We start from the raw sequence: 26935 nt of genomic DNA, 5'->3' as shown, positions 1-26935 counted from the left end.
AGTGATATGATTAGATTTAGGTCCACTCTTTACTGTGTAAATTAAATATTAACTCATTGACTATTCTGTAGAATTCTATTTTAATTTGGCCTTTTTCACCCTGAATACACATCTATTTAATTCACTGGCAAAATGCATCATAAAAACAAATTATGTGCCTGGTGATTATACCATATTAGAAAGATTTATAATTTTATTGGATAAAGTATTTGGGAAATTTTCATAGTCTTAATTGCTGAAGCTTAGAATTATTCTTTAAATTAAACAAAATTTTTTTGCATATAATTTACTTATAATAAAATACCCTTATTTTAAATTACATTTTGATGAGTTTGGCAGATTAATCACACATGTTAATGCTAACACAGTTAAGGTATAGCACGTACCATTACCCTAAAATATTCCCTGTATTTCTTCTTAATCACTGCTTCCTCCCCTCCATTCCCAGGTGAACACTTTCCTTCTGTATTACTATATTATACTTATCTTTTCTAGACATGTGTCTCACCCTATTAAGAAAAAAATTATTTATTTGACTGCACTGGGTCCCAGTTGTGGTACTCAGGATCTTTAGTTGTGGAATTCAAATTCTTATTTGCAGCACATGGGATCTAGTTCTCTGCCCAGTGTTCGAACCCTGGCCCCCTGCATTAGGAGCACAGAGTCTCAGCCACTGGATCACCAGAGAAATCTCGTCACTTACCACATTTTTGAGATTCATCTATGATGTTGTGATGAATGTGAACTATATTAATAGTTCATTACTTTTTTAAAAAAAGACTTTATTTTTTTTTTTTATTGTAGTTTGAAGTTTACAACAAAATTGAGAGGAAAGTAAAGAGATTTCCTATATGCCCCCTGCCCTCACACATGCACAGCCTTCCCTTTATCAACGTCACTCACTAGAGTGGCACATTTTTTACCAAAGGTGAACCTACAGTGACACATCATAATCGCCCAAAGTCCGTAGTTTACCTTAGGGTTCACTCTTGGTATTACACAGCCTATGATTTGGATAAATGTATGATGACATATATCCGACATTATGCAGAGTATTTTTCACTGCCCATGATTTGGATAAATGTATGATGTCATATATCCGACATTATACAGAGTATTTTTCACTGCCCATCCTCTGTGCTCTACTGGTTCATCCCACACTCCCCTACTGATTTTTTTATTGTCTCTGTAGTTTTGCCTTTTCCAGAATGCTTTATAGTTGAATCATATAATATGTAGCCTTTCAGACTGGCTTCTTTCACTTAGTAATATGCATTTGAAAGTATGCCTTTTCATGGTTTGATAGCTCATTTCTCTTTAGCATGAAAGAGTACTCCATTGTTTGAATGTACAATAGTTCTTTCTTTATTCATCCACTGCAGGATAACTTGCTTGCTTCCAAGTTTTGGCAGTTATGAATAAAGGTGCTGTAGATATTCATGCACAAGTTTTTGTATGGACGTAAGTTTTCAGCTCTTTTAGGTAGATATCAAGAAGTATAGTGGCTGGATTGTATGGTAAAAATAAGATTAGTTTATAAGAAACTGCCAAATTGTCTTCCAAAGTGGCTGCTGTGCCACTTTGCTTTCCCAGCAGAAACAAATGAGCGCTCCTGTTGCTCCACATCCTTGCCAGCATTTGTTGTTGTCAGTGTTCTAGATTTTGGCCATTCTGCTTGGTATATAGTGGTATCTCATTGGTGTTTTAATTTCATTTTCCTGATGACAAGTGATATGGAGCATCTTTTCACATCTTCATTTGCTATCAGTATGTCTTCTTTGGTGAGCTGTCTGTCAGTCTTGGGCCCATTTTTTTAAATCTTTTTTTTTTTAACTGAGAGATTATATTTTTGATTTAATTGTATTCTTATATTTTTGGCTGTGCTGCATGGCCTGTAGGATCTAAGTTCCCCAACCAGGGATTAAACCTAGGCCAGGACAGTGAAAGCCCGGAGTCCCTACTCTAGACCAGCAGGGAACTCCCCTATTGTTTGTTTTATTGTTGAATTTTAAGAGCTCTTTGTGTTTTTAAGATAACGTTCCTTTGTCAGATGTGTCTTTTACAAATATTTTCTCACAGTCTGTGGCTTGTCTTCTCTTATTCTTGATACCGTCTTTTGCAGAACAGAAGTTTTTAATTTTAATGAAGCCTTATTTATCAGGTATTTCATGGGTTGTGTCTTTGGTGTTATATCAAATTCATTTAGTTTTCTCTGATGTTATCTTCTAGGAGTTTTACAATTTTGTGTTTTACATTTAGGTCCATGATCCAGCTTTTGTTAATCTTTGTGAAAGGTGTAAGGTCTGTGTTTAGATCCATTTTTTTGCATGTTGATGTCCTCTTCTAACGGGCTTCCCAGGTAAAGAACCAGTGGCTCCAGTGATAAAGAACCTGCCTACCAATGCAGGAGACATAAGAGATGCAGGTTCGATCCCTGGGTCAGGAAGATCCCCTGGAGGAGGATATGGCAATCCACTCCAGTGTTCTGGCTTGGAGAATCCCATGGACAGAGGAGCCTGGCAGGCTACAGTCCATAGGGTCACAAAGAATTGGACAGAACTGAAGCCACCTAACATATCCACATCTAACACTATTTGTTGAAGAGACTCTTTGCTGCATTTTATTGTCGTCACTCCTTTATTAAAGATCATTTGACTGTATTTATGGAGTTCAATTTCTAGGCCCTCTGGTCTGTTCCATTTATCTCTTATGAACACCACACTGTCTTGATTCTATAGCTTTATAGTAAGTCTGGAAGTCAAGTAGCATCAGTCTCCCAGTGTTGTCCTTTTCCTTCAGTGTTGTGGTCTTTTGCCTCTTCTTATAAACTTTAGAATCAATTTGTTGATATCCGTACAATAACTTGCTGGGAATTGATTGGGATTGCACTGACTATAGATCAACTTGGGAAGAACTGACTTTTTTCTTTTTGGCTGTGCTGGGTCTTTGTTACTATGAGTGATCTTTCTATAGTTGTGCCCAGTGAGGGCTACTCTCATCGTTGCAGAAGGTCTCTAGTTGCAGTGGTGGACTTCTCATTGCGATGGGTTTCTCTGATTGCAGAGCACAGGCTCTAGGTATGTGGGCTTCAGTAGTTGTGATGCTCAGGCTTGGTTGCCCCACGGTATGTGGCATCCTCCCAACCAAGGATCAAACTGTCCCCTGCATTGCCAAGTGGACTTTTAACCACTGGACCACCAGGGAAGTCCCCCAAACTGACATCTTGACAATGTTGAGTCTTCCTGGCCACGAACATGGAATATCTCTCCATTTATTTAGTACTTTGATTTTGTTATCAGAATTTTTGTCATTTTCCTCATACAGATCTTGTACATATTTTGTTACATTTATGCCTAAATGTATGTAATATAAATGATATTGTGTTTTTAATTTCAAATGTTCACTGTTAACATTTAGAAAAGCAGCTGACTTTGGTATATTAGCTTCATGTCCTGCAACTTTGCTTTAACCACCTATTAGTTCAAGGGTTTTTTTTGTCTATTCTTTTTAATTTTCTACATAGACGATCACGTCATGTGCAAACAAAGACAGTTTTATGTCTTACTTTCCAATTTGTATACCTTTGGTTTCTTTTCCTTACTTTATTATATTAGCAAGAACTTCTAATATAATATTGAAAAGAGATGGTGAGGGGGACATCTTTAGCTTGTACGTGATCTGGGAAAAGCTTCCCGTTTCTCACTCTTGAGTATGATGTTAACTGTAGATTGTTTGTAGATAATCTTTGCCAAGTTGAGAGTTCTCCCTATTCCTAGTATACTGAGTTTTTATCATTAGTGGGTGCTGGATTTTGTCAAATGCTTTTTCTGCATATATTGACATGATCATTTTATTCTTCTTTTTTTAGTCTTTTGATATGATGGATAATTTTAGTTGATTTTTTAATGTTGAACTAGGCTTGCATACCTGGGATAAATCCCACTTGGTCAAAAATCCTTTTTTTTTACTTTTTTTGTATTTGATTTACTAGTGTTTTGTTGAGGATTTTTGTGTTTCTGTTCAGGAGAGATGTTGGTCTGTAGTTTTTTTTCTTCTATTATTTTTGTCTGGTATTACATTAGGGTAAGATTGCAGAGAATTGGTTTAATTTTTTCCTTAAATATGTATTAGAATTCACCAGTGAACCCATCTAGGCCTGGTATTTTCTGTTTTAGAAGGTTATTAATTATTAAATCAATTTTTAAAATAGATACAGGTGTTCATTTCTTTTTTTTTTTTTTGTAAATTAATTTATTTAATTGGAGGCTAATTACAATATTGTAGTGGTTTTTGCCATACATTGACATGAATCAGCCACGGGTGTACATGTGTTCCCCATCCTGAGCCCCCCTCCCACCTCCCTCCCCATCCCATCCCTTAGGGTCATCCCAGTGACCAGCCCTGAGCACCTTGTCTCATGCATCAAACCTGGACTGGCAATCTATTTCACATATGGTAATATACATGTTTCAATGCTATTCTCTCAAATCATCCTACCCTTGCCTTCTCTCTTTTTTTTTTTTTAAATTTTATTTTATTTTTAAACTTTACATAATTGTATTAGTTTTGCCAAATATCAAAATGAATCCGCCACATACTGAATATAGTTCATTGTGTGAATATCTAGCAATTTGTTTATTCAGTTGAAAATGTTGTTTTAATATTAACTGTCTCCTATAATTTAAAAAAATTTTTTTAATTGGAGGATAATTGCTTTACAAGGTTGTGTTGGTTTCTGCCATAGAACAATGTGAATTAGCCATAAGTATACATATGTCCCCTTCCCCTGAGCCTCTGTCCCACCGCCTTCCGCCATCCCACCCTTCCAGGTTGTCACAGAGCACCAGGTTAAGCTCCCTATGTTACCCAGCAACTTTCCACTAGCTATCAGTTTTACATGTGATGATGTGTATGTTTAAATGCTACTCTCTCAATTCACCCCACCCTCTTCTATTATTTCTGATGAGAACTCAGTAATGGTTGTTTTGTTTCTTCTGTGTATTGTGTCACTTTTTTTCTATGGTTTTTTTCAATATTTTATCTTTGGTTTTCAGCAGCTTGACTTTGATTTTCCCAGGTATGGCTTTCTTCCTTTTATTCCTGTTTCAAGTTTTCTCGGCTGCTTATTCTATAAAGTTATGTATTCACCATATTTGTGAAATTTTGACATAATTTTCAAATACTTTTCCTGCCTCATTCCCACCTTTGCTTCTGAGACTCCACTTTAACATGTTAGAACTTTTGATATTGTCCTGTAGCTTATGGAGGCTCTTTTATTTCTTTCTAGTTCTTTTTTACTGTTCATCATATTGGATAATTTCCATTTATGTATCTTCCAATTTACTTTTTTTTTTTTTGGCCATGCCACACAGCATGTGGGATCTTAGTCCCTTGACCAGTAATCAGACCTATGCCCCCTGCAATGGAATTGCTGAGTCTTAACCACTGGAGTGCCTGAGAAATCCTACTTTTTATTATATCATTTCCAGTTTCCAGTATGCTGTTAAGCCCATGCATTAAATTTTATATTTCCAATATTGTATTTTTCAGTTCTTTCATTTCCATTCAGTTCTTTTTTTTTAAGTTTCTCTTTCTCCGCAAAACTGTTCTTATGTATTCACTCCTTGTGAACATATTTTTCTTTATGTTCTTCTGCATAGTTAAAATAAGTGCTTTAAAACGTTGCCAGCTAATTCTAGCATCTTGGTCTCCTTGGAGTCCTTTCCATTGATTGCTCATTTTTCTTGACCAGGAGTCAGAGTCAAAGCATTATTCTAAATGAGAAACCAGACACAAAAGGTATGCACTGTATGATTCTGTTTACATGAAGTTCTAGAACAGAAAAAACTATAGTGAGAGAAAGCAGATCACTGGTTGTCAATAGCTCAGGGTGGAGGGAAGGGATTGGCAATCATATAGTAAATATTGAGGTTTTGCAGACCACACAGTCTCTGTCACAACTACTCAACTCTGCTGTTGAAGCATGAAAGCAACCATAGACAATATGTAAACAAAATGAGTATGGCTGTGTTCCAATAAAACTTTATTTGTAAAACCAGGTAGCAGCCAGAGTTTGATCTACAGACCATAATGTGCAGACCCTACTTTTGAGTATGGATCATGTTTCCCTTTTCTTTATATATTGGTAATTGAGGGTTGGATCCTGAATATGTGAATAATATGTTGCAGAAACTCTCGATTCTATTGTATTCTTCCATGAAATCTTGTGGTTGGTTTATTTTTTTTTAATTTATCTCATCAGGCTATTTTCTAGGCTTAAACATAATACATACCTGCTTGGTAGGCAGCAGCTGTGGTTTCTGTTCAGTTCGTGTATCTGTAGATGGGCTCCTTGGAGTCCCCTCTGTGCATGGCTGGTTCAGGGGTCATCCAGAGATCAAATCGATTTATATGCAGAATTGGGGCCTCCCTGGCCATGGCTTTTATCTTTTGGGGATTTCTCCTTCACTTTCCAGCTGTTATGGTAGCTCCCAGTTTTATCCTTTTTGTTCTTGAACTAGTAAGGCTTCAAAATTTCTATCTCAGTTTTAGTTGTCATCACAGAGCTATCTGTGGTTTGTCCTTAGATGAATGGTGATTAGCCATAAAAACCAGAAAACAATAATGATGTTCACTTCTTCCAGTTGTCAGGTCTTCTGGTTTTTGTTTGTTCTTTAGTATCTTTAGATAGGTGCTTTTTTACATTTTGTATAGAACTTATAGTTTTTTATCTGCAGAAATCGTTGGCCTAATATTAGGAGCAACTCTGACAGGCTGAATGAATCCCAAGCTGGAATCAAGATTGCCGGGAGAAGTATCAACAATCTCAGATATGCAGATAATACCACTCTAATGGCAGAAAGTAAAGAGGAATGAAAGAACCTCTTGATAAGGGTGAAAGAGGAGAGTGAAAAAGCTGGCTTAAAACTCAGCATTCAAAAAGCTAAGATCATGGCATCTGGTCCCATCACTTCATGGCAAATAGATGGGAAAAAAGTAAAAACTGTGACAGATTTTATTTTCTTGGGCTCCAAAATCTCTGCGGATGGTAACTGCAGCCAGGAAATTAAAAGACACTTGCTACTTGGAAGAAAAGCTATGACAAACCTACATAGCATATTATGAAGCAGACACATCACTGCCGAAAAAGGTCTGTCTAGTCAAAGCTGTGGTTTTTCCAGTAGTCGTGTACAGATGTGGGAACTGTACCATAAAGAAGGCTGAGGGCTGAAGAATTGATGCTTTTGAACCGTGGTGTGGAAAAGACTCTTGAAAGTGCCTTGGACAGCAAGGAGATCACACCAGTCAATCCTAAAGGAAATCAACCCTGAATACTGGGTTGGAAGGACTGATGCTGAAGCTGAAGTTCCAATACTTGGGCCACCTGATGTGAAGAAAGATCACTTGGGCCACCCTGATGTTGGGAAAGATTGAGGGCAAGAAGAAAAGGGACAACAGAGGATAAGATGGTTGGGTGGCATCACCAACTCAATGGACATGAGTTTGAGCAAACTCCAGGAGATAGTAAAGGACAGGGAAGCCTGGCGTGCTGCAGTCCATGAGGTCACAAAGAATTGGACACAACTTAGCAACTGAACAACAAAACAACAACTACCCTTACTGGAAGTGGAAGCTCTACAGATTTAATTTTTAGAGGGACAGTTGTGGCTTCATTAAGTTAGATGTGCTAAAGTGAAGATAAATTTATGTCAGCAAGACAGAGTTTTGAAAAGATTAAATGAGGGCCTGATCTCAGTGGAAGAAAAAGAGAAAGGAAGGGTATTCGGAGGTAGGATTGGTGAGATTTGTTGATTGTTAGAGGGAGAAGAAGAGTAGTGACAGTGAGGTGGCTGAGATGGCAGAGATGATGAATAAAGGAAGTGGAGCAGATTTAGGACAGTGGCCTTGAGGGTGGAGGCTGTTAATTTTTGTTTTAAATACAGTTTTAAGGAGGTATAGTTTATATAAAAGTAACCCTTTTTTTCCTACAAAGTGTAAAGGGTTTTCTTTATGTGTAACATAGGCAAAATTATGTAAGTCAGTAAGTTTTTAAGAAATTTCACATATTCTGATTCCATCCACTGCCAGTCACCTTAGTTCCTCCAGTGTTTGGATCATAATCTTCAAGGTTGTCCTTTCAGAAAGAATTCTGCTTAATCCACAGTTATCATGTCAAGCAGTCTTACCACAGTTTTTTTAACTGGATTTCTTTGATCTCCAATGAAATATGAACATACTTCAAAAATACCCCACTGGGGACTTCCCTGATGGTCCAGTGGTTAAGACTTCACTTTCCATTGCAGCAGGTACGAGTTCGATCCCTGGTTGGTGAGCTAAGATCCCAAATACCTCTCAGCCAAAACAAGCAAAAAATATAAACAGAAGCAGTATTGTAACAAATTCAATAAAGACTTTAAAAATGATCCTCATAGAAAAAAATCTTAAAAACAATTCCCCAACAGTAATCTTTGGAATTCAGTTTTCTCAAGCAATTACATTAGGACCATGTTTAGGGTCAGAGGAGATGGATCTGCCTGGTTCTGAATTTTAGAGACCCAAGAGAAAGAGAAGTATTAGTTCCTATTGAAGATTATGTCAGATTTACAGTATGAGAAACTTCAGGGATACTGTGTCAGTAAAAATACCGGCCTAACATGCACAAAGCCAAGAAAAACAATGATGCCGGGTACTAAATTTATATTAGCACTGTGTTTTAAACACCCAGCAAGAATAAACTGCTGAATACAGATACCATGCAGTGCAGTAAAATTCACCAGTTTTAAATGATGTGTTTTGAAGAATGTATACTGTCATATAACTACCACCACAATCATGGTATAACATTTTCATCACTCCAGAAAGTTCTTTCATATCTCTTGGAAATCAGTTGCCCCCACTACCCTGAGGCACTGGCAGTCACTGGTCTGCTTTCTCTCAGTGTAGTTTGCCTTTTCTAGAACTTCATGTAAATAGACTCAGAATATATAGCCTTTTCTGTCCCTTATTGGGGATAAAATCTTTTGTAATTTATACATGTTGTTGCATGTATCAGTAGTTTAATTCCTTTTTATTAATGAATAGTATTTACTGATATACTGAGGTTATATACTAAGTTTATTTATTTATTTGGACATTCAGGTTATATCCATTTTTTGTCTATTATAAATAAAACTGGCGGCCCAGTGATTAAGACTCCATGCTTCCACTGCAGGAGGCACAAGTTTGATCTCTGGTTGGGGAGCTAAGAGCCTGCATGCCATATAGTGTGGCCAAAAAAAAGCTGCTCTGAATACTCAAGTGCAAGTCTTTATGTGAGCATGTTTTCTCTTGAGTAAATAGGAGTGGGATTGCTGGACCATGTGTTGGCTTGACTTTATAAGAAACTGGTAAATGGTTTTCCAATGTTGCTTTGCTGTTTTGCATGCCCACCAGCAATGCATAGTGTTTTGGTTACTCCATATCCTCACCAGTACTTGGTGTTATCAGTCTTTTTAGTTTTAGCCATTCTGGTAAGTGTTTAATAGTATCTTGTTGTGGTTTTATTTTGCCTTTTCCTAATGACTGTTGATGTGAACATCTTTTCATGTCTTCATCTGCCATTTGTTGTTCTTTTTTGGAGAAGTGTTTGAACATTTTACCCATTTAAAAACATGTTTTCTAAAAAAAAACCCAAAAGACATGTTTTCTTATTGAGAATTCTTAGTACAAGTCCTTTTATCTGTGTTTTACAAATATTTTCTCCCAGTATATAACTTGCCTTTCTTTGCATTTTGTAACAGTATCTTTTGAAATGCAAACATTTAATTTAAAAAATAATTACTTTTATATAATTTTCCTTTGTTTACACTTACTACAAAATATTTGTCTGTATTCCTTGTGTTGTTTATACATCCTCCCAGCTTACCTTACACTCGGTAGTTGTGCCTCTACTTCCCCACCCTTGTATTGCCACCCACCACTGGTAACCGCTGGTTTGTTCCTATATCTGTGAGTCTTCTAACTTTGTTATATTCATTAGTTTGTTGTATTTTTTAGAATCCACATATTGTACAGTATTTGCCTCTGCCTGACTTATTTTACTTAGCATAGTGCCCTCCAGGTCCAGACATGTTGCTTCAAATGGCAACATTTCTTTCTTCTTTATGGCTGAATGTATTCATTGTATATATATACCACATCTTCTCTATCTATTCATCTGTCAGTGGACACTTGGGTTGCTCCCATGTCTTGGCAGTTTAAATAATGCTGCCTTGAACATTGAGGTGCACATATCTTTTTGAATTTGTGGGGTTTTCTGGTTTTGTTTCATTTTTTTCTGGTTATATTCACAGACGTGGAATTGTTGGACCATATGATAGTTGTGTTTTTAGTTTTTTGAGAAATTTCTATACTGTTTTCCACAGTGGCTGCACTAATTTACATTCCCACCGACGGTGTATGAGAGTCCCCTTCTCTCCACACCCCATTATTTGTGTTCTTTTCGATGATAGCCATTCTCACAGGTGTAAAGTAATATCTCACTGTAGTTTTGATTTGTATTTCTCTTATGATTAACAGTGTTGAACATCTTTCCCTGGGCCTGTTGGCCATATGCATTTTCTTTTAGGAAAATTGTCTTTTCTTTTGACCATCTTTTAATGTTTGTTTTGATGTTGAGTTGTATGAGCTGTTTATGTGTGTTGGATATATTAATCCTTTATCAATTATATCATTTGCAGATATTTTCTTCATTCAGTAGATTATCTTTTCATTTTGTTGGTGCTTTCCTTTGCTGTGCAGAAGCTTTTAAATTTAATTAGGTCCCATTTGTTTATTTCTACTTTTATTTCCTTAGTAGATGGATCCAGAGAAATATTGCTACAATTTATGTCATACAGTATTCTGCCTGTGTTTTCCTGCAGGAGTTTTATAGTATCCAGTCTTACATTTAGGTCTCTAATGCATTTTGAGTTGATTTTGTGTGTATGGTGTTAGAGAAAGTTCTTATTTCATTCTTTTACGTGTAGCTCTCCAGTTTTCCCAGCACCCCTTATTGAAGAGACTGTCTTCTTCACTGTATGTTCTTGCCTTCTTGTTTGGTTAATTGGCCACAGGTGCCTGAGTTTATTTCTGGGCTCTCTATCCTATTCCATTGATCTGTGTGTCTGTTTTTGTGCCAGTGCCTTAATATTTTAATTACTGTAGCTTTGCAATATAATCTGAGGTCAGGTAGTGTGATTCCTCCAGCTCTAACCTTCTTTCTCAAGATTGTTTTGGCTATTTGATGTCTTTTGAGTTTCGATACAAATTTAAAAATTTTTGTCTTAGTTCTGTGAAAAATGCCTTTAGGTATTTTGATAGAGATTACATTGAATCTATAGATTGCCTTGGATATCATGGTCATTTTTAACAATACTGATTCTTCCAGTCCGAGAACACGGTATATCTTTCCATCTGTGTTGTCTTCAGTTTCTTTCATCAGTGTCTTATCGTTTTCAGAGTACAGGTCTTTACCCTCCGCAGGTAGGCCTATTCCTAGGTATTTTAGCTTTTTGATTTAATGGTAATAAATGGGATTGTTTCCTTAATTTCTCTTTCTGATAGTTCCTTGTTAGTGTATAGAAACACAACAGATTTCTATATATTAATTTTATATCCTGCAACTTTACCAAGTTCATTGATGAGCTCTAGAAGTTTTTTGGTGATGTCCTTAGGATTTTCTCTGTATGAGTGAGTGAGTGAAGTCGCTCAGTTGTGTCTGACTCTTTGTGACCCCATGGACTGTAGCCTACCAGGCTCCTCTGTCCATGGGATTTTCCAGGCAAGGGTACTGGAGTGGGGTGCCATTTCCTTCTCCAGGGGTCTTCACAACCCAGGGAGCGAACCCAGGTCTCCTGCATTGCAGGCAGATGCTTTACAATCTGAGCCACCAGGGAAGCCTTTTCTGTGTATAGTGTCATGTTATCAGCCGACAGGGACAGTTTTACCTCTTTCCTTTCCAATTTGGATTCCTTTTATTTCCAAAAGTTTAAATTTTGATGAAGTCCAGGTTACCTTTTTTTTTTTTTTTGTGGTTCCTGTGTTTTGTGTTCCAAGAAATCTATGCCTAATCCAAAAAGCAAATATCAATTTAGTTAGAAGAATGACATTGTTTATATTTTTGTAAGCCTCTTTAATCCTATCTACTTCTCTATTGCAATATGTTGTTTTGGTTAAAGTATAGGAAGAAAGTCTGGTGATACACAGGTGTGCAGTTGGAAAAGCAAGGGCTGTTGTAATAGTCTTTTTAATGTTTGTTTGTATTTGTTTATTTGTTTGCACTAGAGAGCACATGGGGTCTTCACTGCAGCGTGTGGCATTTTTCTTTTTAGCTGATGCATGCAGGGTCTTTTTTTTTTTCAGTTGTGGTATGTGGGATCTAGTTCCCCGACCAGAATCAAAGCTGGACCAGAGTGCAGAGACCTAACCAGTGGACCATCAGGAAAGTCCCAATAGCCTTTTTAGATAATTGTGGCTATTCTCCTTTGATAGTGCTCCACAGCTCGACAGCTGATAGTTTCTTACAGTTGCGTTGCATTGTGGAATCTGAAAGCACATCAGTGATTTTGTACTGTTACATTAAAATTCACTGTCTTTACTTGCACTTTGAATGGATCTTTAACTATTTTGATTTGGGGAGGAAAACCTTATCCTTCTACCCTAGTAGTTTCAGTTTCTAAGGACTGTGAATTAAACTGACAAAAGACAGAGTAACAGGAGGAAAAAACCCAGTTTATACATGCAGCATGCATACAGTGGGAGAACTCAGGGATCACTAGCTCAAAGGAATGATTAGAATCTGGGGCTTATGGGAAAACAAAAGACTTCTTAAAAGTGGGGAGAAAGGACAGGTTTTGGATTTGGGGAAAGATAAATGAGTTTTCAGGAGAACAAGCGGTAGTTCTAAATTTGTGATAATATATATATAGGTATGAATGGTTTTTCCATCTCCTTCAGGGCCATGAAATTCCCTCCAGAGAAGGGATTTGGGTAGATTTTATTTGCATTCTTTCTTCTGGGAGTAGATCTGCCTTGAAGAGGAATTTATGACAGCGTTATTTCCCAGAAGTTGCTGCTGTTAGCTAGAGAAAGCTCTGAGGAAGCTTTTTTCTGCATCTGTTGAACCTGAAATGTCTTCAGCTGAAAATAATCTTTATACCAACTCTGGGGTTCCAGGTAGGTCCTACAGTTGAATTGGTGAAAACTACATTGATAGTTTGGAAAATACTGGTTCAAAGTTATGCAGCTCTTCCAAGTATTAATACATTTTAATACACAATATTTAAAGAATCACATTTGTTTATGTCACTTTTCATCTCATCAGAGTAAGTAATGGAAGCCTTCAAGCTCCCAGTGGCCCATGTAGACTTTCCAAAAATTTTAAATTTTTTCTGAAAGCTCAAATGTTATTGTTGGCAACAAACACTGTCAGTTGTTTCCTTTGAAATAACAAGTGTTTTTCATTTTCAAGAGCATGTCAGCTGTTCTTTGAAGTAAAAATGATTTTACATGAAAAAAGAGGCTGGTTCGACTCAAACAGGCTCACATGTGCTTTTCCTCAAGACAACTGTAGTATTTCGGCATGTAGCATTTCATAAACAGAATATTAAAAATATATGTGTTTAAGGTTGAGATTTAATAAAATTATTACTTTTGATGGCTTTGTCAAGGCATCCTGAAGTAAAACTGCCCGTCTCCCAACTGCCTGTGTGGCAGCAAAGAATACAATGACTAGTAGTGTAATTTGATGCCACTGACTTCATTTGTATATGGTGCCAATGTTTGTATCCACTGTAATTTTCATACTAGTAAGTGCAAAGTAAGTGTCTGCACAGTTGTTCTAAGATAAACCATGAGATTCAAAACAGTTATATTCATCTTGGATTATGTCAGCATCACTTGTGTTTGTTACTAAGAATTCATACACGACATCACTGTCAGTGATTAACTGGTGCCAGTGCTAGATGAATATAAAGAAAATGGCAGGTCTAATCTTGTCTATGGATTCATCTATTTGTAAAGTAAAATTCTAGTTCTGCAGATGAGATAGTAATCAAGTCTTCAGATTAAAGCAGAATCTTTAATTTGGTGAATTAAAAGTATATCATTAAAAGAGGGGCACTACCATGATTTATTTTACTGACTTCATTCAGCAGGCATGTAGCAATGTCAGCTGTACCAAGTTGTGCTTCTCCAGGTAAGGAGGTTCAGTCACTTACCCTAAGATAGTTCAATGACTTTCTCATTTCTAGATTGAAAGGGGTTAACAATCTTTAAGAATTGTAAAGATTCATTACATCTGCATTTAAAATATTCAACTACTTTAAATTCCGAATGATTGATCTCAAAATGTCACTGTAACTTAACTGGCATAATATAATTAGAAAATGTTCTGTTGCTTAAGATACAGTTAGCTAAATTGTTAACATCTATAAAGTCAAGAGAAAGAAAAATGGCTCTTATCATACTGTGGTTTCTTATATATAATTTTGCCCAGTTTTTTTTGGAGTAGATTCTTCCTTTCCATGAGTCAGAGACTCTAGGCCAGTTACATTTATTTTGGCAATCTTTAAATGTATGTATTGCAGATGTGGGTTGAGAAAGTAAGGTTTCTAATCTCCGTTTTGAGTCCATGATTTTTTTTTTTTCTATTTTAATTTTTTGGCTGTACCAGGCAGCTTGCAGAATTTTAGTTCCCCAACCAGGGATTGAAGCTATGCCCTCAGCAGTCAAAGTGCAGAATTCTAATCACTGGATTGCCAGGGAATTCTGGAGTCAATGATTTATTCTTAAAAATAAATGAAAAATTACAAATAAATTTTCTTTTATTTTAGAAAAAATAAATTCTAAAATAATACACATTAGATATAATTTAAATATTTCTGCCACCCTTATGACAGAAGAGCTTCCCTGACAGCTCAGTTGGTAAATAATCCGCCTGCAATGGAGGAGACCCTGATTCAATTCCTGGGTCAAGATATCCACTGGAGAAGGGATAGGCTACCCACTCCAGAATTCTTGGGCTTCCCTTGGGCTCAGCTGGTAAAGAATGCGCCTGCAATGTGGGAGACCTGGGTTCGATCCCTGGGTTGGGAAGATCCCCCGGAAAAGGTAAAGGCCACCCACTCCAGTATTCTGGCCTGGAGAATTCCATGGACTATACAGTCCATGGAGTCGGACACGACTGAGCCACTTTCACTCACTTATGGCAGAAAGCAAAGAGGAACTAAAGAGCCTCTTGATGAAAGTTAAGAGGAGAGTGAAAAAGCTGGCTTAAAACTCAACAATCAAAAAGCTAAGATCATGGCATCCGGTCCCATTATTTCATGGTAAATATATGGAGAAACGATGGAAACAGTGACAGACTTTATTTTGGGGGGCTCCAAAATCACTGCAGATGGTGACTGCAGCCATGAAATTAAAAGATGCTTGCTTCTTGGAAAAAACCTATGACAAACCTAGACAGCAGATTAAAAAGCAGAGACATTACTTTACCAATAAAGGTCTGTATAGTCAAAGCTATGGTTTTTCCAGTAGTCACGTATGGATGTGAGAGTTGGACCATAAAGAAAGCTGAGCACCGAAGAATTGATGCTTTTGAACTATGGTGTTGGAGAAGACTCTTGAGAGTCCCTTGGACTGCAAGGAGATCCAACCAGTCCATCCTAAAGGAAATCAGTCCTAAATATTCATTGGGAGGACTGATGCTGAAGCTCCAATATTTTGGCCATCTGATGTGAAGAACTGGGTCATTCGAAAAGACCCTGATGCTGGGAAAGATTGAAGGCAAGAGGTGAAGGGCATGACAGAGGATGAGATGGTTGGATGGCATCACCGACTCGTTGGATATGAGTTTGAGCAGGCTCCTGGAGCTGGTGATGGAGAGGGAAGCCTGACATGCTGCAGTCCTTGGGTTGCAAAGAGTCGGACACAACGAAGCAACTGAACTGAACTGAAAAATTAAGAAGAGTTTTCCCCAAATTTAAAAAGTATTATTGCAAAGCAAAATAACAAAAAGTACTTGTTTCTGCCTGATGTGTGGAGAACTTTAAAATTTTACAGTAATGATTTATTGGATAATAATGAGATTACAGCAAGTATAACTGAAGATAATTATAAGAGCCCAAACAGAAGTACTAAGGAGGAAAGAAACTTGAATTATATCCTAAGCCTACTACCTTAGAAAATGCTAGAAAACATTAGACTACAGAAACATATACTCCACTAGCCGCTAGAGTGATGATATCATTACATGCTGTGTAGCATCAGGAAAACTCCACTGTAGACTCATGAAAGCATGAAAGTGAAAAAAGCAAATAAATTTAGTGTTATCATGAAATTAATTTTGCTCCATAGATCAGGCCCTCAAAGGGTTTTGGGGACTGTGAACTGTGGTTTTCAAACTGCTGTTCCAGGTTATTTCTTCCTTACTTAGGGCTCATACTGCCATCTCTATGCCAGGGACACTCTCATCTGTATCCCAGCCTGGACTACTTATATACTCCTTGCCCACCTGGACTCTTTCCTCAGCTTGGTGCTCTCGTTCTCTTTGGCCTTTGCACATGCTATTTGATCTGTCCAGAATTTCCTGTTCCTTTTGTTCACTTGGATAATTACTGAATTGTGAGCTGCTTGAGGGCAGGAACTAGGCATCCTTTTATCCCCAGCTTTTAGCAGAAATTCATGGGGTCTCAGAGTCAGACATAACTGAGTGACTCACACTTTCTTTTCGCTTTCTTAGCACTTTGTTGGAGAAGGAGATGGCACCCCACTCTAGTACTCTTGCCTGGAAAAATCCCATGGATGGAGGAGCCTGGTGGGCTGCAGTCCATGGGGTCGCTAAGAGTCAGACACCACTGAGCGACTTCACTTTCACTTTTCACTTTCATGTATTGGAGAAGGAAATGGCAACCCACTCCAGTGTTCTTGCCTGGAGAATCCCAGAGACGGGGGAGCCTGGTGGGCTGCCGTCTGTGGGGTCGCACAGAGTCGGACATGACTGAGTGATTTAGCAGCAGCAGCAGCAGCAGCACTTTGTAGGCTGCTTAGCAGATGTTGAGTTAAATTAAATCACGTAAGGATTCTAGTCTCATAAACAAGTTTGCTTTACATCTCAGGGTAAAGTTTTTTTTCTGTTTTTGTCTGACTCATACATTCTATATTGGTTTGTATTAGTGGATTGGCCAGCAAGTTTGTTTAGGTTTTTCTGTACGATTGTATGGAAAAACTTGAATGAACTTCTTGGCCAACTCAATAGCTTCAGTTCAGAGAAAAGGACTTCATAACCTACCTCAAATTCAGGACAACCAACTCCTGTCTGTATTAACCTCATCCACCAGTATTTGTTTTGTTTGCTTTTGCCTTGTTTGGAGTATAATATATTCTGAAAGGAGGGTATTTGGGCTGAGGACCCAAGATCTTAATTTTTAGTTCTGTCTCTATGTTACTTTACAAGACACTTAGCATGTGCTTCTCTTCACTTGTGGTGGGAACTATGTATTCATATATTTTAGTTTCTCTGAAGGAAGATGCTCTAACATCCAAATGATAACTAACATTTATTAAGTTCTTACTATATGTAAGATTGCCGGGAGAAATATCAATAACCTCAGATATGCAGATGACACCACCCTTATGGCAGAAAGCAAAGAGGAACTCAAAAGCCTCTTGATGAAAGTGAAAGTGGAGAGTGAAAAAGTTGGCTTAAAGGTCAACATTCAGAAAATGAAGATCATGGCATCCGGTCCCATCACTTCATGGGAAATAGATGGGGAAACAGTGGAAACAGTGTCAGACTTTATTTTTCTGGGCTCCAAAATCACTGCAGATGGTGACTGCAGCCATGAAATTAAAAGACGCTTACTCCTTGGAAGGAAAGTTATGACCAACCTAGATAGCGTGTTCAAAAGCAGAGACATTACTTTGCCAACAAAGGTTCATCTAGTCAAGGCTATGGTTTTTCCTGTGATCATGTATGGATGTGAGAGTTGGACTGTGAAGAAGGCTGAGCACCGAAGAATTGATGCTTTTGAACTGTGGTGTTGGAGAAGACTCTTGAGAGTCCCTTGGACTGCAAGGAGATCCAACCAGTCCATTCTGAAGGAGATCAGCCCTGGGATTTCTTTGGAAGGAATGATGCTAAAGCTGAAACTCCAGTACTTTGGCCACCTCATGCAAAGAGTTGACTCATTGGAAAAGACTCTGATGCTGGGAGGGATTGGGGGCAGGAGGAGAAGGGGATGACAGAGGATGAGATGGCTGGATGGCATCACTGACTCAATGGACGTGAGTCTGAGTGAACTCTGGGAATTGATGATGGACAGAGAGGCCTGGCGTGCTGCGATTCATGGGGTCGCAAAGAGTCAGACACGACTGAGCGACTGATTTGATCTGATCTGATATGTCAGAAACTGTTCTGTTTTACATGTATTAACTCATTTAATCTGCATAATAGCCCTATGTGGAAGGTAGATGATTTTATTATCTCCATTTTACTCAAGGAAAATAAGACACAGAAATATTAAGTAGCTTGCCAGAGGTTGTATAGATAGTAATAAGGTCTGGGTTTGAGCTGTGAGCTATGCTCTTAACTGCTATAAGAAACTCCCTCTCAAATCTAAATACATTACTTTTATCATCAACCTATGTTAGTACACATGTACAGATGCTCGTTATAATATTTATAATTGTGAAATTAAAAAATGAGAGAATACCTAAATAAATGAGATATATGTATAATAGATATTTTAAAATCACATTTTTGAAGAATATTTTAATGATATGGAAAAATAGAATGAAAATAACATAGAATCACAGGTTTTGTTTGAAAAAGTATATAATGGAATTATATGTTACATATCTATATATATGAGCTTCCCTGGTGGCTTAGCAGTAAAGAATCCACCTGCCAATGCAGGTAGATTCTGTCCCTGAATCGGGAAGATCCTCTGGAGAAGTAAATGGCAACCCACTCAGGTATTCATGCCTGGGAAATCCCAGGGGCAGAGGAGGAGTCTGACAGGCTACAGTCCATGGGGTTGCAAGAGTCAGACATGACTTAGTGACTAAACAAGAACAACATATATATATATATATATACACACACACACACAAATATTTATTTTAAAAGACTAGAAAGACATATAATAGTGATTTTTTGTGAATAGAGCAGTTGCAGTTGTAGAGCAATCTGTTGAATGTTTCCATGTGCTAAGCACCCTGTTAAATTCTTTATGTGTGTTTCCTCAGTGAACTCTCCCATCAGTCCTATGACGTAGATTCTACTCATTTTTCAGATGAAGAAACTGAGCCTTAGAAAGATTAACTTATCAAGGGTCATTCAAGCAGTAAGTAGAAGAGTTGGGACATCTGTATTAGACACTCTCTCTCTCTTTTTTTAACTTTTTATTTTGTATCGGGATATAGCCAATTAACAAACAATGTTATGATAGTTTCAAGTGAATAGCAAAGGGACTCAGCCATACATCTACATATATCCATTCTTCCCCAAACTCCCCTCCCATCCAGGCTACCACATAACATTGAGCAGAGTTCCCTGTGCTATACAGTGGGTTCTTGTTGGTTATCCGTTTTAAGTGTAGCAGTGTGTACAGTTCATCCCAAACTCCCTAACTATCCCTTCCCCCCAGACAACTATAAGCTCGTTCATGAAGTCTGTGAGACTCTGCTTTTTAATTGAAGTATAGTTGATTTATAATGTGTTTTACATATATGTGTATGTATATTCTTTTCAGATTCTTTTCCATTATAGATGACTATAAGATATTGAATATAGTTCCCTTTGCTATATAGTAGGACCTTGTTGTTTATCTGTTTTGTATAAAGTAGTGTGTACCTGTTAATCTTAGGCTCCTAATTTATCAGCCCCTCCCCCTTCCCCTTTGATAACCATAAGTTTGTTTTCTGTCTCTGTGAGTCTGTTTCTGTTTTGTAAATAAGTTCATTTTTATCATTTTTTTAGATTCCACATATAAGTGGTATCATTTCTCTGACTTACTTCACTTATTTTGATAACCTCTAGGTCCATCCATGTTGCTGCAGATAACATTATTTCATTCTCTTTTATGACTGACTAATATCCTTTGTATATATAAACCATATCTTCTTTATCCATCCATCAGTGGAGGACACTTAGGTTGCATCGATGTCTTGGCTATTGTAAATAGTGCTGCTCTGAACTTTGGGGTACATGTTATCTTTTTGAACCAGTAGGCTCTGTTTTGTATTTTCCTAACTTTTTATAATCTATTATTTACATGACCAAAACCAAAATTAAAATTTTAAATTATGCAAAATGCAAACATCTTGGGACCTGCAGCAAGTCAGACTTGTATGATCTGGTAGGATTTATTCATTTGAACCATTGATTCCTTAAACTGGTTATGCAAAATAACAGCAGCATGGGACTTGAGAGAAATTAAACCAAGCATTTAAAGAGTTAAAACATACTCATTGGTTTCTGTTCTACCAAGGAATTTTTTGACCATCTATTTTGGCCAACTGATTTTTTTTTTTTCCTAGCATGGGTTACAGTTAGTACCTCTTAATGAAATGAAATCAGATACGTATCTTACAGGCTAGTGAACGCATGATAAGGCTGACCTTTTCTATGACTGTTAAAGAATTCCTTAACCATTTTTGTTGTGGTTGCTAGTATTTTTGTCTTACTGGATCCCCATGAGATAATGTTGCCACATGCCCAAAGGAAAAGATTTTTGTGTGTGAATTTGTGGGATGCCCCCCACTGACATAGTAAGAGACTTTTTCTAATGTAAGTGTTAACCGTAGTTGACAAATGACTTAGTGAAAGTTAGAGGTATTGGATGAACACTTATAATCTTTCAGAATAACGTCATTCACAGAAGGCAGCGGACATGTTTTCCTACAATTATCCCATTGTCAAAGAGTATCTAGTAGGCTAAATGGATCCTTGATTGACCCCACAACGTATTCCACATATTCTTATGGTAAGAGGATTCTAACTCTTCATATATTTTTTTTCACTTGAGGAATATTAGCTATATGAGGAGAATACATCTAACTATAAACCTTTGTCTAACTATTAGAGAATTCTTCCTCTGGCAGGAAGTTTATTTGGGGAGGACAACACATATAGGTTAAGGAAGAATATGCCCTCCTAGTTGTATCTATTATACAAGTTGACTTTATCAGTCTTAAGTGTTAACTATAGATAAATACAAATAATGTTTAAAGTGGTCTGAAATTGTATGAACACTTTACATTTGAAAGTAGAAATGTTCACATCTCCATTTGTTTCTTATCTTACAGAGAAGTGTGGGAAATGGAACTGGATAGACTCAAGAATCAAGATGGTGAAATAAATCGGAACATTATGGAAGAGACAGAACGGGCCTGGAAGGCAGAGGTGAGAAGAGCCACTGTGTTGAAGGTCTGGATTTGGGGCTTCCAGGTGGTACATACTTTTAGTATGGGGTCATATACCAAGCCATATAAATATGCTACCATAGAGCCATTAAACATTGTTTTAACTATCTAGGGGTAGCTTTGTGTGTGTAAAATTAATAAAGCGTGTGTGTGTGTGTGTGTGTGTGATTTCCTTAGATCTTATCATTAGAGAGTCGGAAAGAGTTGCTGGTATTGAAACTAGAAGAAGCAGAAAAAGAGGCAGAGCTACACCTTACTTACCTCAAGTAAGTACCTTCTGTTTCTAGGGTTTTAATGGCCCTGCAGTTTTGTGTTTTGGGGGGCATTTCTTTTTAGGGCTTTGAAACCCTCGGCCGGCTAGTCTGGCACGTGTTCTGTCTTCACGGCAAATCATCTTTGTGTGACAGTATTTTGTTCAGTGATTTCTCTTTCCATTTTCTAAACTTCCACACTCTCTGGCTCTTCTCTTTCTACAGTTTTATAGTTTTGTCCTTTTTCTTTTATTATTTTGAATTGGATAAACAGTATCTCTTACTCTTTCAAGCGTAACAAATGTCTTTGGAGATATGTTTCTTATACAGTCATTTATCCTCTTTCTGCCATGAAGTCTGGAGACCCCTGTGGCATTTTCAGCCAGATGAGAGCCCTCTCTCTGTGGTGGGTCCTCTTTCTCCAGTACTTGGCTTCCATGATGCTGGAGTTAAAGTGAAGCAGTCAACTTAGGACCATGGCCTTCTCCTGTATCTGCTCCAACCTCTTCTCTGCAGGCCGTTCTTCTGCTATTCTCTCTAGCTATTCTTCTGCTATCTGAGAGAATTAGGAGTGGGACTCTCTCTAATTCTGTAAATCACTGTTGGTTTCTTGAAAGGTCAACTCCCCCAACACTAGAGACAGTTCGTTCCAAACAGGAGTGGGAGACAAGACTGAATGGAGTTCGGATAATGAAAAAGAATGTTCGGGTAAGTGTAGTGATGGGTGATTGTTGAGCTGGAGTTCATCTGTGCTTGCACACTCCTGGCCACAGGGCAGGACCACTTGCATTGCCCTAGGGCCTGTTCTACCACTCCTCTTGTCTTCCTGATACAGGATGCTGGTCTCTTTATAGAGAGCCTCACTCTGCTCAGCAGTAAAGGATAACGCTTGCTCTTCTCTGTTTCCTAGGACCAATTTAATAATCATATTCAGCTCGTGAGGAATGGAGCCAAGCTGAGCAGCCTTCCTCAGATCCCTACCCCAACCCTGCCTCCACCCCCATCAGAGGTAAGCACGCTGGCTCTGGCGAGTCTACTTTTTCATGTTGGTGGCAGAGCCTAGAATCTTTCCTTTGTTTTTATAAAGGTATTGGATGTCCTTATTTGGTACAAGAAAGAGTTGCTTACTGATTTCAGTTGCCTAAACTTCTGTTTTCTTTCTCTCCCTCTCATCTTCCACCTCTTCCCTTCTGCAGACAGACTTCATGCTTCAGGTGTTTCAGCCCAGTCCCTCTCTGGCTCCTCGGATGCCCTTCTCCATTGGGCAGGTCACGATGCCCATGGTTATGCCCAGTGCAGATCCCCGGTCCTTGTCTTTCCCAATCCTGAACCCTGCCCTTTCCCAGCCCAACCAGCCTTCCCCACCCCTTCCTGGCTCCCATGGGAGAAATAGCCCCAGCTTGGGTTCCCTTGTCGGCCCCCATGGTCCGCACGTGCCCCCTGCTGCCTCCATCCCGCCTCCCCCAGGCTTGGGTGGTGTTAAGGCTTCTACTGAAACTCCCCGGCCCCAACCAGTAGACAAACTGGAGAAGATTCTGGAGAAGTTGCTGACTCGGTTCCCACAATGCAATAAGTAAGTGTTTTTAAGGATTAATTTAAAAAGTGTTTTCCAGAGAAATATTTATGGGTTAAAATAGGAGAGGTTTCATAGATATTCCCCATGAAGGTAGCACAAAATTTCTCCCCCTCAATATCTCTCTTTCTTAGGGCTCAGATGACCAACATTCTTCAGCAAATCAAGACAGCACGTACGACCATGGCAGGTCTGACCATGGAGGAGCTGATCCAGCTGGTAGCCGCGCGACTGGCAGAGCATGAGCGGGTGGCGGCAAGTACTCAGGTAAGAAAAGCTATTTGGTGGGATCTCCGACCTGTGAAGGAAATGGCAACCCACTCCGGTGTTCTTGCCTGGAGAATCCCAGGGGCGGGGGAGCCCGGTGAGCTGCCGTCTATGGGGTCGCACAGAGTCGGACACAACTGAAGCGACTTAGCAGCAGCAGCAGACCTGTTGAGATGTTGAAGCAAGAGGCAGATTTCAGAAAAATTTGGGGTGAGAAGCAGCATTGCAGCCAGGGGTGTCTGGCCTGCTTTCTTCCTTCACCGGGCTGAGAAATGAATGATTTCCTTTTGGTAACGCCCTGTTACGCAGACATTCCTGCCTCACTCTGACAACGTTTCTGCCCACAGCCACTTGGTCGGATCCGGGCCCTGTACCCTGCTCCACTCGCCCAAATCAGTACCCCAATGTTCTTGCCTTCTGCCCAAGTTTCATATCCTGGGAGGTCTTCACATGTAAGACTCTTTTCTTTGAAAACTGGGATGTTGGAGAAGCTGGGGGTGGCGAGGAGGGAGTGGATTTATAGGTGGCGTGCAGGAAGAAACCATTATCTCCTCAGCTGGGTTGTTGGTAGCCCAGGGTGGGAAAATGCAAGTACTCTGTATTTGAACTTTTCTTTCTGTGGTGTAAAATCTCTTTGCTACGTGGAAATTGTAGATAGAATCATGGGCATAAAAGGCCAGGAGACCCAGAGGTTCCTCCCTCTTTTGACGGTCCCTCCTCTGCTGTGCAGGCTCCAGCCACCTGTAAACTGTGTCTAATGTGCCAGAAACTCGTCCAGCCCAGCGAGCTGCATCCGATGGCATGTACCCACGTGCTACACAAGGAGGTGGGTGCTGCAGCCCTTCCTCTTTCGCTCTTCCTTTTGACAACTGTGATCATCTTAATTTTCTTGAATTTTTTACAGTGTTGATGCCATCATTAATATCTAAACATAAGGTTTTCAGTAAATCGTGGCTTAAAACATGAGCAGAATTCAGAATACTGGCAGCTAGGCTCTCCCAGCTTCCTTACCCCATTCCCTGTAGGGGACTGGACTGGATAAACAGTTCTTACTAGAACACTGAGAGTCACTGTCTTGGAAAATTGACAAAAAGATGTATGTATCTAGTCATTGTTTCAGATGTACCATTCCCAAGAGATTTTGCTTAGGTGACAGGAATGGGATAGGGAACTTGAATATGAAATATGTAACTCCATTAATAAAATAGTTTGACGACTCACCTGTTACAGATTATCTTCGCCAACTGACAAGTTATTCCTATCTCTTATGTTACCAGACTGAGTTAAGTCTCTTAGCACCCGGGATGATTTCCTTTTTACTATTTTGTTTTGTTCATTTTGTGTTTCTAAGAGGTAGAAACTAAATTTACATCTAAATTCTTAGGAAGGGAAAACCCTGAATAAGATTTGAGGGCAATGCATATCCTGAATGGATTGTAAGAAGCAGCAAGCCTAGTCAGTCAACAGAAAGCAGCTTCACACTGTGATGAGCTGGTTTTTAGTGTTCCCTGTAAAAAAATCAGGTTCACCTGCTCTGAAGACTCTTCTGGAGGTAAAAGCCAGTGAACCAGCCCTCAGGTCCTCCAGTGAGCTTTTCTGACTTAGTTAACGTTCCATGCACCTGTTGAAAACCTTAACCACACTCTCCACCCCTCTCCATCTTTTCAGAGCAACCTGAGGTATGTCTCTCTTTCTTTCCAGTGTATCAAATTCTGGGCCCAGACCAACACAAATGATACCTGTCCCTTTTGTCCAACTCTTAAATGACGGACCTGACTGGGAGGATGAAGAGGAGAAACTGATGTGAACAGGATGCGCGGGTTCCAGATTTCTAAAACTCTATATTTATACAGTGACATATACTCATGCCATGTACATTTTTATTATATAGGTAATGTGTGTATAGAAAGTCTGTATTCAAATGTTCGTAAATGAAAGTATGTATATTATGCAGAAATGGTCTGTCCCCCTCACCTTGCAGGTCCTCTGGGGGAAGCAGATTGTAGGTAAGGTGATGTTTCATTTGGCCTTGAAATTACGATATTCCTGCCTAGGGCTGTTTTCAGATACATGTAAAAACCAGCTAGGAAGCTGCTCTTGCTCTACGGTCACCCTGCTTTGGTTTGGCTCAGCCTCTAGTCCATTTTCTTAAGGCTCATGTATGCAGATTTGAACCCTGGTGCTCACCTGCTGTTCAGCCAGATGCCTTGCTCACTGAAAGCCTCCGGAAGCCTCAGTGCTGTTCAGCCCCTCTCCTCCAAATGGAGAAAATGAGACTGATTGAGGAAAACAAGATGTAACCCTGACAGTTTGACTTTTCATTTTGAATGTTTTACTGCGTTAACACTTGTTATTTGTACATGACATTAGGTTTACAGAATAGTCTGTTTTACATCAGCAAAATTCACAGTCCAAGAATAACAGTGTAACCAGGTCCCATTGCCCCCATGCCTCCCACAGACTTCTGTCCTCCCTGCTTCCTGGGTAGTCATCTCTTTAGAAACTAGCACAGCCCACAGGTCTGTTCTGGGCCATGCCCTCCGTTTCCACCACTGCCTTGGCTTCTGATCAAGCTCTCATAGACCAAGCTTGTGAAGTCCTCACCTTTTCCCCATTCACTTCCAGTTTCCTGGTCTAGCTATTCCCTCTTCCCCCTGAAGGTTAAGGCGGTTGGTTCACAACCAAGTTGTTTGGTGACCTTGAGTGAGTTCCAGGCAGGCACTGGGGTGAGGAGATGTCTGTGCAAAATTACTTTCAGAATGATCATGGGATATAGGTTTGAATTTTTGAAGCCAGAAAGCTATGGGGACATGTTTCCTATCAGGGAGAAAATGGAGACCAAAGTAATATGAAGAAGGGAAGTTATATTTCAAGTTTATAAGTCATTTGTTCTGTGGATAACTAGTTGGAACTGAGTCATTTTTCCACCTCTTCTTACTGAGCACTTCCAGTTCCTAGGTTTATACTTGGGAAAGCTGAGTTTCTATTAGAGCTTTGAATTTTTTCCTATCCTTTTATCTTTACTCTTGCAATGGCTTCAGGCAGATTTTTTACCAGCTGAGCCACCAGGGAAGCCCAAGAATACTGGAGTGGGTAGCCTATCCCTTCTCCAGGGGATCTTCCCGACCCAAGAGTTGAACCAGGGTCTCCTGCATTGCAGGCGGATTCTTTACCAGCTGAGCTACCAGGAAAGCCCAAGTAAAAATTAAGCATTAATAAAAAATTAGCTCCAGGGAAAGGATATTATTATATTACCAACAGCTGAATTTTTCCCATTCTTGGACCTGGAAATGCTTACTGGCACTGGCAGTACTTATGAGGGTAGCAAAGACTTTTCCTGTCAGAGCAAATAATTCTCTCCTCTGTGTTCATGTGACTCTTCCTGCTTTGTGTTTCACCC

The 26935-nt window shown here is 39.0% G+C and overlaps 1 protein-coding gene and 1 non-coding gene across 4 annotated transcripts in view; one reads left to right on the top strand and one right to left on the bottom strand.

Moving 5' to 3' along the window:
- RNF214 (ring finger protein 214) overlaps positions 1 to 25545 on the top strand; it is a 43681-nt gene extending 18136 nt beyond the window's left edge. For all 3 annotated transcript variants that reach the window (XM_070384158.1, XM_070384156.1, XM_070384157.1), the window contains exons 7-15: positions 21328 to 21424; positions 21622 to 21710; positions 22313 to 22403; positions 22606 to 22704; positions 22892 to 23268; positions 23403 to 23535; positions 23883 to 23987; positions 24266 to 24361; positions 25237 to 25545. In XM_070384158.1, the coding sequence (XP_070240259.1) occupies positions 21328 to 21424; positions 21622 to 21710; positions 22313 to 22403; positions 22606 to 22704; positions 22892 to 23268; positions 23403 to 23535; positions 23883 to 23987; positions 24266 to 24361; positions 25237 to 25302 (1153 nt within the window). In that variant the 3' untranslated portion in view covers positions 25303 to 25545. The remainder of the gene's footprint in view (positions 1 to 21327; positions 21425 to 21621; positions 21711 to 22312; positions 22404 to 22605; positions 22705 to 22891; positions 23269 to 23402; positions 23536 to 23882; positions 23988 to 24265; positions 24362 to 25236) is intronic.
- LOC138991071 (small nucleolar RNA SNORA8) lies at positions 8626 to 8763 on the bottom strand. Its single transcript, XR_011467116.1, has one exon. It is a non-coding gene; the product is annotated as a small nucleolar RNA SNORA8 (small nucleolar RNA).
- Positions 25546 to 26935: the final 1390 nt, after the last annotated feature.

Source organism: Bos mutus, chromosome 15 (genome assembly GCF_027580195.1).
Source record: "Bos mutus isolate GX-2022 chromosome 15, NWIPB_WYAK_1.1, whole genome shotgun sequence".
Classification (NCBI taxonomy): domain Eukaryota; kingdom Metazoa; phylum Chordata; class Mammalia; order Artiodactyla; family Bovidae; genus Bos; species Bos mutus.
This window is presented reverse-complemented; position numbering and strand designations above follow the sequence as displayed.